The sequence below is a fragment of the Prunus persica genome, chromosome G8 (genome assembly GCF_000346465.2).
Source record: "Prunus persica cultivar Lovell chromosome G8, Prunus_persica_NCBIv2, whole genome shotgun sequence".
Taxonomy (NCBI): Eukaryota; Viridiplantae; Streptophyta; class Magnoliopsida; order Rosales; family Rosaceae; genus Prunus; species Prunus persica.
Window position 1 is genome coordinate 19,677,167 of NC_034016.1, and position 13,806 is coordinate 19,690,972.

The window sequence follows — 13,806 nt, forward strand, 5'->3', positions numbered from 1 at the left end:
GTTTGCATTAACCAACTATATTTTTTGGTATTTTGAATGTTTTATTAGTCTTTATCTTTTGCTTTTGTATATATAAATAGCGATCGATATAGATGGTGATGTTGCATTACTTGTAGTTTTGTATATAATTTGTTTATTTTTCCCCCAAGTTTGATATTGTGATTTGCCTTTTAAATATTCGTGAAGGCAAGTTATACAAGGAATTCCTTAAAAATGGCCAACTCAAAAGTGATTAAATGAAAGTTTGCGTCAGCCCATGAGTCACATGATAACAACATATTTTGAACAAAATATCTTCTAAATAATCCTTTCCCATAAATACAACTTTCCTTGCATTGCTGAAAAAAGCAAACCCAATCATACACTTCTTTATTCTCTTCATTTCTCCTCATGTTATTTTTTTTCTTGGCAAGAAAGTTTGGGAGAAAGAAATTGCAGCTGTTTTACAATGGATATGATGAGTGGTGATCTTGAAAAGGCAGGCCATAGTTTCAAAAGTGGTTCTTCCTATTGGGTCGACAATGGCATTGCAGTTTTCTCAACATCCCCACAGGTAGAAGACGATGAGGAAGCTCTGAAATGGGCTGCGCTGCAGCGTCTTCCTACTTATCGCCGTCTAAAGAAAGGTTTGCTCACAACACCTGAAGGCCATGCCAATGAAGTTGATGTGAAGCGTCTTGGTTTGCAAGAAAGGAAAGGCTTGGTTGAGAGGTTAGTGGGAGTAGCAGAAGAGGGCCAAGAGAGCTTCTTGTTGAGGCTCAAGAGCCGCATTGATAGGTAAGATTTCACAATCTAGTCTTCTGGGTCTTCTTTGTTTTTGATCATAATGGGATTGTTTTTTCCTTGGTATCTCAGAGTTGGGATAAGCTTTCCTACAATAGAGGTCAGATTTGAGCATTTAAACATTTCAGCTGAAGCTTATGTTGGAAGCAGGGCTTTGCCTACAGTCTTGAACTATTGTGTTAACTTAGTGGAGGTAAATTATATATTATAGAACATTTGATTTTCCTGTCAAATCTCACTATATTCTTAACAAGTTATTTGTTTCTGTGCCCCAAAAGGGTTTCTTGAATTGCATCCATATTCTTCCTACTAAGAAGAAACACTTGTCTATCCTTAAAGATGTCAGTGGGATCATCAACCCTTCCAGGTGAGAAAAAAGGCTCTGTCCTATCCATGAAATTCTGTTTTGTTCATCTTTATATATTGATCTCTTTCAATTCAAGATTAGTCTTTGAGGCCTAAATATGCATACTCATTTGGTCACTCATTTAATATAAATAATTAAATACTTTAACCAGTCAACAAAATCAATGCAATTGATATAAACTGCGATTCAACTATATATCAATTAATCATTAAATCCAAGTGAAATCTATTTATTAATCAACACTTAATTATCCTAAAACCCTTATCTTTTAATTAATTGAATATATATATTTATTAATCAATCACTAAGCCACATGGCCCAATCCATTTTAAACTTAAAGGAGGACCAACACTTAATCTCTCAATGTGGGACAAAGTTTCAACTCAAACTCTCTACCCTCCAACATTTTCACCAAAAAGAAAGTACTCTACTCACTTAACTTAGTGTTTTTCCTTTTTCTGCAGAATGACGCTGCTTTTGGGTCCTCCAAGTTCCGGGAAGACCACACTCTTGTTGGCTTTGGCTGGAAAGCTTGGTCAGGATCTTAAGGTTAAACAAATGCAATGCGCCTTTAATTTCTCTCAGATTTTCTATCAATTTTTTTTCGCTTTCAAGCTTTACCCTTTAAATGTTACTCTTGGATTTTGTTTTTAATTTATAAAATAGAAATACTTGTCCAGTCTTCAGGAAGTGTGACTTACAATGGTCATGACATGCATGAGTTTGTGCCTCAACGGAGGGCTGCCTATATCAGTCAACATGATGTTCATATTGGCGAATTGACAGTCAAAGAAACCCTGGCCTTCTCTGCAAGATGCCAAGGGGTTGGACCCCGTTATGGTTGGTTTATAGGACTGCTTCTTATTTAGTTTCCTTTGATTTTCAAATCTAGACCAATAGATTAAAACATGATTGGTTTTGATTTTGAATTTGGGCAGAAATGATAGCAGAGCTAACTAGAAGAGAAAAAGAAGCGAATATTAAGCCGGATCCAGATGTAGATGTCTACATGAAGGTGAGAAATAAGCTACTTTAAGACTCTTAAATGAAGAAGTCTGTTGACTATTGCTATATTTCAGGATTTAGGAGATATATGACCTTTTTCTTCCTATAAGATTGAGACTTCCTTTTTGCTTGTTCTACGATTTGCTTTTCAAATCATCAAACATTTCTGTTGCTTTAATTAATCCGTTATGTTATCATAGGCAATTTCAACAGAAGGCCAGAAGGAAACATTGGTGACAGATTATATTCTTAAGGTAGCATCAATAATTCTTCTGTAATAAAAAAGGACTTTTAGAAATTACCATCAACTAATCAATATCCTTTGATTTGCAGATTTTGGGATTAGATACTTGTGCAGATACCTTGGTGGGGGATGAATTATTAAGGGGTATCTCTGGAGGGCAAAAGAAACGAGTCACAACAGGTTAACAAAGTAAAGTTCTTTACATCAAACATGTAATTCAACTTCTTCATAAAGTAATTGTTGAATTTTTGATAATGTGTATAGGTGAGATGCTTGTTGGACCTGCTAGAGCTCTATTCATGGATGAAATATCAACTGGATTGGATAGTTCAACAACTTATCAGATTGTAAATTCAGTCAAGAACTATGTTCACATCCTTCATGGGACTGCAGTCATCTCACTGCTGCAGCCAGCACCTGAAACTTATGAACTTTTTGATGACATTATTCTCCTTTCTGATGGCCAAATTGTGTACCAAGGCCCTCGTGAACAAGTTCTTGATTTTTTTGAATCCATGGGCTTTCAATGTCCTGAGAGGAAAGGCGTGGCTGATTTCCTGCAAGAAGTAGGTTCATATATAGCTTTTTGCTTCATCTTGTGAACATAATTAGATAAGCATAAAATGTGAGTCCTATAACCTAATATGTTCTAGGTAACATCAAGGAAAGATCAGGAGCAGTATTGGAAAAACAGAGATGAGCCTTACAGGTTCATCACAGTTCAGGAATTTGTTGAGGCTTTTCAGTCTTTCCCAGTGGGTGGAAAAATTAGAGAAGAACTTGCAGCTCCATTAGACAAGACCAAGAGCCACCCAGCTGCCTTGACGACCAAAAAATATGGTGTTAGAAAAATGGAACTATTGAAAGCTTGCTTTTCAAGGGAACTCTTGCTTATGAAGAGGAATTCATTTGTCTACATATTCAAGATCATTCAAGTTAGTTTTGACTTAATTTTAACTTCTACAATAGCCTTTTCCTTTTTCTTCTGTGTGCCTGGATTTAATCTGCATTACTTCTTTTCCTTCGTTTTAGCTTGCAATAATGGCACTGATTACAATGACTGTATTCCTACGGACTGAGATGCACCGTGATTCAGTAGCTGAAGGAGGAATATTTGCTGGTGCTTTGTTCTTCTCCTTTGTTACTGTTATGTTCAATGGAATGTCAGAGCTTTCTATGACTATTGCCAAGCTTCCTGTTTTCTATAAGCAAAGAGACCTCCTCTTCTTTCCGGCGTGGGCATATGCCCTTCCCACATCTATCCTCAAGATCCCTGTCACATTTTTAGAAGTTTCTGTTTGGGTATTTATCACTTACTATGTCATTGGATTTGATCCAAGTGTTGAAAGGTAATTAAGTACGAAATTTGTCACATAACCCTTTACATTTCTCTTCATATTTGTTCTAGCCCATATAATATATAATTCTGAAAATGATGCAGGCTGTTTAGACAATACCTTCTATTCTTACTCATTAATCTGATGGCTTCGGCATTAAACCGATTCCTTGCTGGAGTGGGTAGAAGCTTGACAGTTGCTAACACATTTGGGTCATTTGCACTGCTCATGATTTTTTCTTTGAGTGGCTTTGTCCTGTCAAGAGGTATGAAATAAGTAAAGCAAGGGAACACCACTTCTCATAATTGCTATATAATGCTTTCTAATTTTCATTGGTTGATGTCATAGAGGATATAAAGGTATGGTGGATATGGGGCTACTGGATATCACCTTTGATGTATGGGATGAATGCAATACTAGTTAATGAGTTCCTCGGAAAGAGTTGGAGACATGTAATTCCTTTACTTACTATTTTCAAACATTTTTGTGTTTGTCTATTCTATTTTGGTCAAATTCTGTGTTTGCCTCTTAGTAATTATAAATTTTTATTCGTATTTAAAGGTTCTTCCAAACTCAACAGAACCACTAGGAGTTGCTGTTTTGAGATCTCGTGGATTCTTTACACAGTCATATTGGTATTGGATCGGCGTAGGAGCTTTAATTGGATACATATTCATGTTCAACATTTGTTTCAGTTTGTCTCTCACTTATCTAAACCGTAGGTACCTTCACCTAATCTGCTCTAAAACTTAGATAAGTGAGAATTTGACTTATACTACCATAAAATGTTATGCAGCATTAGGGAAGACACAGGCTGTTAAATCGGAAGAATCTCAAAGCAATGAACATGATGAGAAGAGTGGAAAAGTCGGTCGGTCACAGACCAGAGGAAATAGCTTGATTCCGCAAGTCAGCACGGGTGATATATCTCTCAGATAATGTTTGTGCTGTAAGCAGTTGTCTATTGATGATCAAAATTTTACCCTTTTTGATGAAAACTTGTATGGACATGCAGATAGTGAAGATGGAAGTACCTCTTCCAAGCCCTCATCTGTCAGGACAGAAGCTACTACTGACACTAATCATAAGAAAAGAGGAATGGTTCTTCCCTTTGAACCACATTCCATCACATTTGATGAAATCACGTACTCCGTGGACATGCCACAGGTGATATATATATGCAACAAACTTTCAAACATGTTTGAGATTGGACAAGCTTGTACAACTCCAAATCATGAGTAATTTTGTGAATCCATCTTGCAGGCAATGAAGAACCAAGGTGTTCTTGAGGATAAATTGGTGCTTCTCAAGTGTGTGAGTGGTGCTTTCCGGCCAGGTGTTTTGACAGCTCTGATGGGAGTGAGTGGTGCTGGTAAAACTACTCTAATGGATGTACTGGCCGGTAGAAAAACTGGAGGATATATTGAGGGAAATATTTCAGTTTCTGGGTACCCAAAGAAGCAAGAATCATTTGCCCGAATTTCTGGATACTGTGAGCAGAATGACATCCACTCTCCTTATGTTACTGTCTATGAATCCTTGATGTACTCAGCATGGCTGCGTTTATCCACCGAAATAAATTCTGGAACCAGGAAGGTTGGTGTCCTGAATTAGTAAAGCATAATTTTCTAAGCTTTATTTTCTTTTAATGCAATTTATAGTCATGAGCACGCTTGAAAGTTGAACTGATTTAAGAATTGGTTGTAGATGTTTGTTGAGGAAGTGATGAGACTGGTGGAGCTGAATCCATTAAGGCAAGCACTAGTAGGGTTACCTGGTGAAAGTGGTCTCTCAACTGAGCAGCGGAAGAGGCTGACCATTGCCGTTGAACTAGTGGCAAACCCTTCTGTAATATTCATGGATGAACCAACTTCAGGTTTAGATGCAAGAGCTGCTGCTATTGTAATGAGAGCTGTTAGGAACACTGTGGACACTGGAAGAACAATAGTGTGCACTATTCATCAGCCAAGCATCGACATATTTGAAGCTTTTGATGAGGTGAAAACACATATTGACTAAAGAGATTGAAATTCGAACTCTGCCTTTTGTCTGTTCTAAGTGATTAACATATATAACATTTCATTGCAGTTGTTTCTATTGAAGAAAGGAGGACAAGAGATATATGTAGGGCCACTAGGTCGTCATTCTTGCCATTTGATCAAGTACTTTGAGGTATAATCTTATGAAAAATATGGAAATTTTAGTGGTAGAATATGATATATGATATTCCTATGTTTTTTGCTTTTTTTTTTTTGTTTTTGTTTTTTTGAGGAAGCAAAGGTTTTCCTATACAAGTAATTTTCTGTTCAGGGAATTGAGGGAGTCAGCAAAATCAAGAATGGCTACAATCCAGCTACTTGGATGTTGGAAGTTACGACTTCAGCAAAAGAAACAGAATTGGGAATTGATTTTGCTGATGTATATAAAAGCTCTGAACTTTATAGGTAGGATTATCAGACCTAAAAACCATCTGCTGCAATACAAATTTGAACCAACACTAAGTTAACAGAAAAACAATGAAAGAACCTCTCTATTGAAGTAAGATTTGCTGATGAAAGTGATTTTTTTCAGGAGAAACAAGTCTCTTATTCAAGAATTGAGTAACCCTGAGCCTGGTTCAAAGGACCTCTATTTCCCTACTCATTACCCTCAGTCATTTTTCACTCAGTGCATGGCTTGCGTATGGAAACAACATTGGTCATATTGGCGCAATCCTCCATACAATGCCATAAGATTGATATACACAACCATCGTAGCCTTGATGTTTGGGACAATGTTCTGGAACCTTGGTTCTAAAGTGTAAGTCATAGTGCAAAAGTAAAAAATAGGTGTAATGATATATATTCTTGCATTTGTAATTTTGGATTTGTTAATTCCAGGACAAAGCCACAGGATCTCTTCAATGCAATTGGTTCTATGTATGCTTCTGTTCTTTTTCTTGGTATTAAAAATGCCATGACAGTGCAGCCGATAGTGGCTATTGAAAGAACCGTCTTTTATAGAGAACGAGCTGCTGGAATGTATTCTGCCTTGGCATATGCCTTTGCACAGGTGACTTATTCTTTATGCATTTTACAAACATAGTTGTCATAATGCATCCTCTTATCTTACTTGCCTTATGCTAATTTGATTCTTTGCTGCAGCTCACAATTGAGATCCCTTATGTTTTTGCGCAAGCTCTGATCTATGGTGTCATAGTTTATGCTATGATTGGATTTGAGTGGACTGTAGCTAAATTCTTTTGGTACCTATTCTTCATGTTTTTCACATGTGTATACTTCACCTTCTATGGCATGATGGGGGTGGCCTTGACGCCAAACCAACACGTTGCTGGTATAAGTTCTAATGCATTTTTTGCATTATGGAACCTCTTTTCAGGGTTCATGATCCCACGAACCGTAAGTGTTGCTTGACCATTGAAGTTTCTAGTACTGCAAGTTTTTTTCTTTACTTCAGTTAATAGAATCTGTATTGATGAAAAATTTTGTTCTGGTTCTTTTCACCTCAATCAGAGGATTCCTATATGGTGGAGATGGTACTATTGGGCATCCCCAATGGCTTGGACCTTGTATGGATTGACTGTATCACAGTTTGGGGATATACAAGATAAGCTCAACACAGGTGAGACAGTAGAAGAGTTTTTGAAGAATTACTTTGGTTTCAAACAAGAATTTATAGGAGTGGTTGCAGCTGCAGTTGTTGGATTTTCCCTCCTCTTTGCGTTTATCTATGCCTTGGGCATCAAGATGTTGAATTTCCAGAGGCGATAAGAAATTTTGTTTCGAATTATTTCAGTATCATATTTTAGGCTCTTTTTTGAATGGCAAACATGTCGACAACTATATATTCAAGGATTAGCGTCATCAGCTTTGATATTATATGTTGAACACAGACCACCATCGTCAAAAGATGTAATTCCACAATCTATCTTTTTTGTATATATGTAAAGACTCTGCAAAGATGCTAGAGGCTTATGCATATTCGAATATATGTTACTCAGTTATCAAATAAAGGCATTCTGTACTTACACTACAAGTAAATTTATACATACTGTCAGCTTTTATTATCGGTTTTTACCTTATGTTTCATGTTCCCAAGATATAATATGCATTCAAAACTAATTGAGTATAATTTGTTGATCTCCATTGATCATATGTCTCTCTGTGTCAGATACTTAATATCTGATGGACTCATTGAAAAAACTAATCATGGTTATCACTTTTCAGTCAGTGAGAAGGCTATCATACAGCAACTTCTTCATATTTCGGCAGATATGATCCCTGTTTATGAATGTTTCATGCTAACTTCCTTTAAAATAATTCCTTAAGTTATTTCTTTTGGTTTTCTTATGAAAATATTGGGCATATATGAAGTACTTTGAGGGACACGATCTTTTATCCCGCTTCTCCCCTCGTCCTTTTTCTTTTTGGTAAGGAAGCACTATTATAAATTAGGTGTACATATTGTTCAAAATTAAGCCAGAAGAAATAAAATAGCAACCATCCAAGCAAAGGGAAATGAGCACTGTAAGGCAGCCATATGATTTGCTTTGGTCTACAGATAGTGTTTTATATTTGTGTCAAAAAAACAAATAAGTTAATGACATGAACATCAGGCTTAGAAAAGTTATCAAAAATGGAGTTAAAACAGCTTCAATTCAACTATCTATCTTTCCATTCGATTCCATTTAACTGAAGTTCATGAAGGTGACTTCAAGAAATACATACAACTGAAGTGTTTTAACTGAAATTCAAATTCAACAATAGGATTGAAGTTTGCACCAAACCCAATAAGAGACTGCATAATTGGAGGCTGGAGCCTAGAGAATCCATCTTAGCCCCAAAAAATTTAAAATGAAGTTTAGATAATCCATTTCTAGCTAGATCAATAATAAGATTTACCTTAGAGATTAGCCAAGCCTTATCGATGCGATGAACGAAATTAGAGGAGCTTTTATACAACCAAAGCTCACACGCCAGAAACCCTTGTCACAGTGCCAAACCTTTCTTTCAAACCATAAAATAAAACCAATAAACTGCAACCTAAGACTACCAAGTGCCAAACCTTTCTTTCAAACCATATAAAACCAATAAACTGCAACCTAAGACTACCAAGTGCCAAACCTTTCTTTCACATTTGTTATTATCTGAAGACACACAGACAGTTGATATCAAGGCATGTCATTTTTATTAATTTATGAAAGTTGACTTTCCATACAAGTATGGTTCATTACTGCAATCAACTACAGGTTCTAATCCTACTTCAACTTCATTCTCTACTCCTGCAGTTTACATTCCTCTTCACCCAAATGCACCTGGTTCTGCTGTACCATCCTTACCTATTGAACCTATTCAAACTTCAGTTTCTTCACCACCCACCACTCTCCAGATGAATTGTCATCCTAATCTTCTCTCTTTCACTTCTTGGGTTTGTGGATTAGAGGTAGAATTGGATTGTACTGGAAATGATAAATATCATTTATTGGCACTAGTGTCTTAGGTATGTGTCGCGGCTCCCGGATCTTGGGTCCAAGGTCATGAAAGATATGCTCTAAAGCCACACTTTAACAGTGGTAGGCGTATATTACTTATAGGAACCAATTACAAGTTGTGAAAAGTACACAGAGTCTATATAGAAGTCTAACTCTATCGAGATAAGTAAAAGGGATTTATAAGGAATTAACATGTGATAATGACAACAGATAATCTAAGTGCTTGTCTTCGATTGGGTTTCTCCTTCACACCCCCGCAAGCTGGCAGGGCGGCAACAAACATGCAGCTTGTCAACCAGCAGCCGAAATCGATGAAAGGAGAGACCCTTGGTAAAAATGTCGGCAATCTGATCATGAGTGAAAAGGTAGACGACCTCCAACTTTTGGCGAACAACTTTTTCACGAATGTAGTGATAGGATTAGATGCCAAAAAGATGGCGCTAATGTTGTCACACCGTAGTTTAGGAAGAGCCAAAGTGAGCTGAAGTTGACGAAAAAGTGAACGAAACCAAGAGAGGGCGACAGCAGTGTAGGCCAATTGACGGTATTTGGCCTATGTACTAGAGCGAGAAACCCCTCCTTGTTTCTTAGAACTCCAAGAGACCAAGCTAGAACCAAGATAGAGACAATAACCGCTAGTGGAGCGGCGGTCATCGGGATCCACAGCATAATCGGCGTCGGAGTATGCAGTAGTAGTGAAGGGCTATGAGTATAGGTGCCTTGGAGATAACGTAAAATACGCTTCACGGCTAACCAATGAGTCGAAGTGGGCTTGTGCAGTGCATGAACTGGCAGACTTGGTTGACCACAAAAGCAATGTGAGGACGGAGGAGAGTGAGATATTGGAGAGCACCAACGATGCTACGATATTGGGTGCAATCAGCCAGAGGTTCTTCGTCATGTAAACTGAGGTGACGACCACTTATAGTCGGGGAGGACACGGGCTTGGACTCATGCATATTGGTGCGACGGAGCAAATCTAGGATATACTTGGTTTGGGTGAGAGATAAGCTCGCAGGGGTGCGAGCGACCTCTATACCCAAAAAATAATGAACAGGGCCCGAGTCCTTCGTGGAGAATAAGCGAACCAAGTCCATAATGAGCCGAGTAATACGGCCAGGGTCATTGCCTGTAATAAGAATATCGTCAACATAGACTAATAAATAAAGACGAACTGGGCCATCAATAAAAATAAATAAGGAAGAGTTCGAAGCAGAAGCAATAAAGCCCAAATGCTCCAAGTGAGTAGAAAAATAGTGAAACCAGGTGCGGGGAGCTTGCTTGAGCCCATAAATAGAACGTTTTAACTGGCAAACATGATGAGGAGATTGGAGGTTCACAAAACTAGTGGGCTGCTTCATAAACACATCTTCAGAGAGATACCCATGAAGAAAGGCATTCTGAACATCCAACTGACGCACAACCTAATTAAATTGGACAGAGAGTGCCAAGATAAGGCGAATGGTAGAGTGATTGATGACAAGGCTAAAAGTTTCACCATAGTCCATGCCCTTTTGCTGATGAAACCCATTAGCCACCAGACGGGCTTTGTAACGTTGAATCGACCCATCAGAATTGCATTTAATACGAAAAACCCATTTATTGGGCAAAATGTTCATGTGAGAGGTAGGTGGCACCAACACCCACGTGCCAGCACTTTGCAAGGTGTTGAAATCATCCGCCATAGAACGCCATCATTCAACCTGTGTATTAGCTTGACTGAAAGAAGTAGGCTCAACAAGAGCATTAGTAGAATCCGCAAGTAAAGCATGATGAGAATAACGAGGATTAGGTTTATGAATACCATCTTTAGCACGAGTAACCATGAAATGAGGAATGGAAGCGCTTACCAAGGAAGTAGCAGGGGTAGATAAGGTGCTAGACAGAGGAATAAAGGGATCAGAAGGAGGAGAAAAAGTAGCAATGCGTCGGTGGGGATGTCGACGATATGTGAGAATAGTGGTGGTGGCCCGGGATGGAGTTGAGCTTGGACATGGCGGATTTGGGGAGACAGGGGCAGGCATGGGCCGGGCAGGAAGTATGCCAGTAACAAGAAGAGGTGGGAAGTGGACCGGAGGGGGGGAGGATCGATCCAGAGCTTGCAGCGAAACAGTCTCATGGAAGGGAAAATTGTTTTCATCAAATACAACATGTTGAGAAAGAAAGACTCTTTGTGTTGATAAATGTAAGCACCGATAACCTTTTTAATTAAGTGAATAGCCTAAGAAAACACATTTTGTAGACCGAAACTGAAGTTTAATGGAATTATAAGGACGAAGATAGGGAAAGCATGAACAACCAAAAGTTTTCATTATGTGATATTGAGGAGCTTTATTAAATAGAAGGTGATATAGAGAAGTATAATGTAAAATTTTGGATTAGAGATGATTAATTAGATAGACAGCAGTGTGCATGTCCTCAACCCAATAAGAGGAAGGCATAGAAGCTTGGGCTAAAAGTGTAAGCCAGTGTCAACAATGTGACGGTGTTTACGTTTAACAAGCCCATTTTGCTCAGGGTGATGAGGACAAGAAAGGCGATGATAAATACCATGGTGGGCCAAAAAGGCCTGAAAAGGTTTATTGAGGTATTCATCACCACCATCAGTTTGAAAAACTTTAATTGTAGTCGAAAACTTGTTATCCACCAAAGCCTTAAATTTACTAAAATGAGAAAATACTTCATATTTTAATTTCATGGAATAAATCCATGAATAACGAGAAAAATCATCCACAAATAAGACATAGTAGAGAAAACCAGAAACAGCACACATTAAAATGAATTAATTGAGGAGGAGCAGTAGAGACAAAGAGAGAAGAAGAAAATGGTAATTTAATACTTTTGCCCAATGGGCATGAATGACAAATAAGATTATGCTTAGATTTTGAGCCAAGTACATGCAATTTATTCCTATCCAAGCGAATAGTAACATCATTGGAGAAAGAAGGAAGCGGAAGATCATCATGAAAGGAAGACGAGACCATTAAAAAATAGAGAAGAGAAAAACATAATCAAAGGATCGAACATGGGGTTAATCTTGTGCTCTAATACCATGAAAGAGATGCTCTAAAGCCACACCTTTAACATTGACAGGCATATGTTACTTACAGTAACCAATTATAAGTTATGATAAGTACACAGAGCCTAGATAGAAGTCTAACTTTATGTATCCCGCCTTTTTAGTAGGATAAAATTAGAGTTTTTCTATTTAAACTTTGGACTTCTCTTTGTTCACCCCATATCCTAAGTTCATCCAAACTTTTAATTCAAATTTTCACAATTTCTAAGAAAACCCCTATTATCTTCCTAAATTACCCCTAAATAGACACCTAGCATAAAAAAAAAAATTTTAAAACTCATCAACCTCATACCCCATACCCCACACCCCGTTATTTTGCCCCTTACTATTCTAATTTCACCTCAACCTCACATTACTATAAAGACACAATTAAATTGATATATAAGTTGAGTTCAATATTGTAACAAAAATATATATATATATATATTAAAAATTAAAATTAAAAACTTGCCTATTCATCTTCTTCCTCTATCCATCCAAAAGGAGCCGCTGCCACCATTGGGAAGTTGATGAGCAGTAGTGACTCGTTTGTTGATGGTTGTTGAACTTTTGTTTGTGTCTCTCAACTTCATTCACATTAAAATCATGGCCAATTATTTCTTTGGCAATTAGGTCTGTTTCTATGCTTCCTATTCTCCCAAATTCTAATTATCTTTGACTTGTTTTATTATTAAGACAGTGGAAGAGTGCCAATTTGGGCTTTATCATCGTTTCAAGTTCTGAAATGATTGTGAGCCGTTTGAACTCTGATTGACAGGTTTTTCTCATTGGGTGATTAGAAAGCCAAAGGAAGAAGATGAGAAGTCCATAAAAATAAATAAATAAAGTTTCCTTTTATCAATATTTGTTTTATTATTCCATCGGAGTTAACGGGTGTTATCTCTCTGTTAAGTATGAGGACAGGTGGTGAAATATTAAGAAAGAAACAGGAAGGCACATGAAAATTGCTCTCATATAAGTTACCATAATCAAATATGAAGAGTGGGAGTGTGGGGTGTATATAGATGTATTAGGGTTAAATATTAAGTTGGATGACTTTTTTATCTTTTTACACAATAATAAACTTAAGAGCTTAATAATTTAAGTGTAAACAAAGAAATGTATGGAATTTAAATAGAAAAACTCTAAAATTATTCAACAAAAATGCACATAATGATATTATGTTGGGATTATCATTTATTCTATCCACATTCATTTTTAAGCACCAATCATGGTATTGGATTAAGCTACTCCAAACCTACCGACTTATCCTCCCCATCAAACGAGTTAGTGTTTAAAAATTCCTCTGCATTCTCTTTTCTCTCCTTTATCTCCTTTCTGTCTTCTCTTTCTTCCTTATCTTTTTTCTCCTTCCTTCCGTTGTACGTTCTCAAATAATATTGAAGAATGTTTCCTTTGTAGGCAGAAGCTCTTAACCCGAGGTTCCCACCACCTAATGCACTTAGATCATGTTTGGTGACTAGGATTAAATTGAATTATGAGGCAGAATTCGATTCCATT

The 13,806-nt window shown here is 37.3% G+C and overlaps 1 protein-coding gene across 1 annotated transcript; it reads left to right on the forward strand.

The window, feature by feature from the left end:
• LOC18768656 (pleiotropic drug resistance protein 1) lies at nucleotides 348–7,614 on the forward strand. Its single transcript, XM_020570234.1, has 24 exons — nucleotides 348–777; nucleotides 856–976; nucleotides 1,062–1,150; nucleotides 1,615–1,699; nucleotides 1,831–1,990; nucleotides 2,089–2,165; nucleotides 2,356–2,409; nucleotides 2,489–2,579; nucleotides 2,664–2,965; nucleotides 3,053–3,334; nucleotides 3,432–3,748; nucleotides 3,841–4,001; nucleotides 4,085–4,188; nucleotides 4,298–4,454; nucleotides 4,533–4,655; nucleotides 4,752–4,903; nucleotides 5,000–5,332; nucleotides 5,444–5,734; nucleotides 5,825–5,908; nucleotides 6,047–6,180; nucleotides 6,308–6,535; nucleotides 6,616–6,787; nucleotides 6,880–7,134; nucleotides 7,249–7,614. The coding sequence occupies exons 1-24, from the start codon at nucleotides 449–451 to the stop codon at nucleotides 7,504–7,506; spliced, it is 4,359 nt and encodes a 1,452-aa protein (XP_020425823.1). The 5' UTR covers nucleotides 348–448; the 3' UTR covers nucleotides 7,507–7,614.